At 32.5% G+C, this 1,303-nt stretch overlaps 1 protein-coding gene across 1 annotated transcript; it reads left to right on the forward strand.

The window, feature by feature from the left end:
* Window positions 1–166: 166 nt before the first annotated feature.
* NAEGRDRAFT_76372 (uncharacterized protein) lies at window positions 167–808 on the forward strand (the record flags this gene model as incomplete). Its single annotated transcript, XM_002668664.1, has 1 exon — window positions 167–808. One exon carries the CDS (start codon window positions 167–169, stop codon window positions 806–808), a length of 642 nt encoding a protein of 213 aa, XP_002668710.1.
* Window positions 809–1,303: the final 495 nt, after the last annotated feature.

The following is a 1,303-nucleotide window of genomic DNA, read 5'->3' on the forward strand; positions in this document are numbered from 1 at the left end:
AAAGGGTGAGCTATTGGCTCCAGTTGGTTTGTTTGGAGCGAATCTATTCTCAGCTGATTCTAATAATCCACTTTGGAAAAAGCACAGAACATTGGCTAATCCAGTATTCAGTAACAGTTCTCATTTAAGGAATGTTTTTAGAGTTACAATGGAGGAATTAGCAAAGATGATTCCATACTGGACTAAATATTATGATTCAGATTCTAATGGAAATATTCGAAATGTTAACACTACACAAGAGTTGAAGTCTATTACATTAAGCATTATCAATAGAGTTGCATTCGATTTCAATATAGAGATATTTGATAAGAATCCTGAACACAGAGACGAAGTACATGGTTGGATTTCTGATTTATTAGTTGGTTTATTATACAAGTTTGTATTCCCTGAATGGTTATTCGAATATGTTCCTTTTGGAATTTTCAAAAGATTTAAAGATGCAAAGAATAGATTCAGAGAGACAGCCATGAAGATGATTCTCAAAAAGACAAAGGAATATGAGAATGCCAATCAAGTGAAAGAAGATGAAGATTTACTAAGCTTATTGTTGAAAAGCTCCAATAATGGTAAATTAACAGAGGAAGAACGTTTGACAAATGACGAATTGGTTAGTGCCATTTTCATTATTTTCTTTGCTGGATTTGAAACAAGTTCCAATTCTTTGAACTTCATGTTGAGATTGTTGGCAACCAGACCAGAAATACAAGAAAAACTCATTGAAGAAATTGATAATGAAATTCCATCCATGGATTCAATCAAATCAAAAGAGAGTTTAATAAACTTAAATATTTTACAACACTCAATTTAGCGCTTATTTTCTTGTAAACGTTTCCCGTTAATCAAAATTCCAGTTAAACAATAAAATGATTATCGTCAGTGCTGTCCATATTATTTGACCCATAGCAATACTTTTCTCTAATGAGTCTTCTTTCTTCTAGTTTCCATGTCCTTTCTACTAATCTATCAATGGAATAAAATGGTATTAAACAAGAGGCTAATGTACATTCTCCTATTATTCTCATGTTTCAACAGATTTATCAGTTATGTGGTTTAATAGGTTATACTTCAGCTATGAATATGGGACCACTTGCGTTGACTGGAACTTTTCTTGGTTTTGAGTTTGCTGGTTATTTATTGAGCTTGACCTTGTGGATATATATTCAGGCAGTCATCATCAAAGTTCTTTATGGTGTCTACTTTAATGAAAATCAGGCATGGATGAGACATTCGAAAGTTCATTCTATTTGTAAGAAAGTGGTACTAATCTCAACGATCGCTCTGGTTGCATTTTTCAATTCATTGT

Source organism: Naegleria gruberi, assembly GCF_000004985.1.
Source record: "Naegleria gruberi genomic scaffold NAEGRscaffold_126, whole genome shotgun sequence".
Lineage (NCBI taxonomy): Eukaryota > Heterolobosea > Eutetramitea > Acrasida > Naegleriidae > Naegleria > Naegleria gruberi.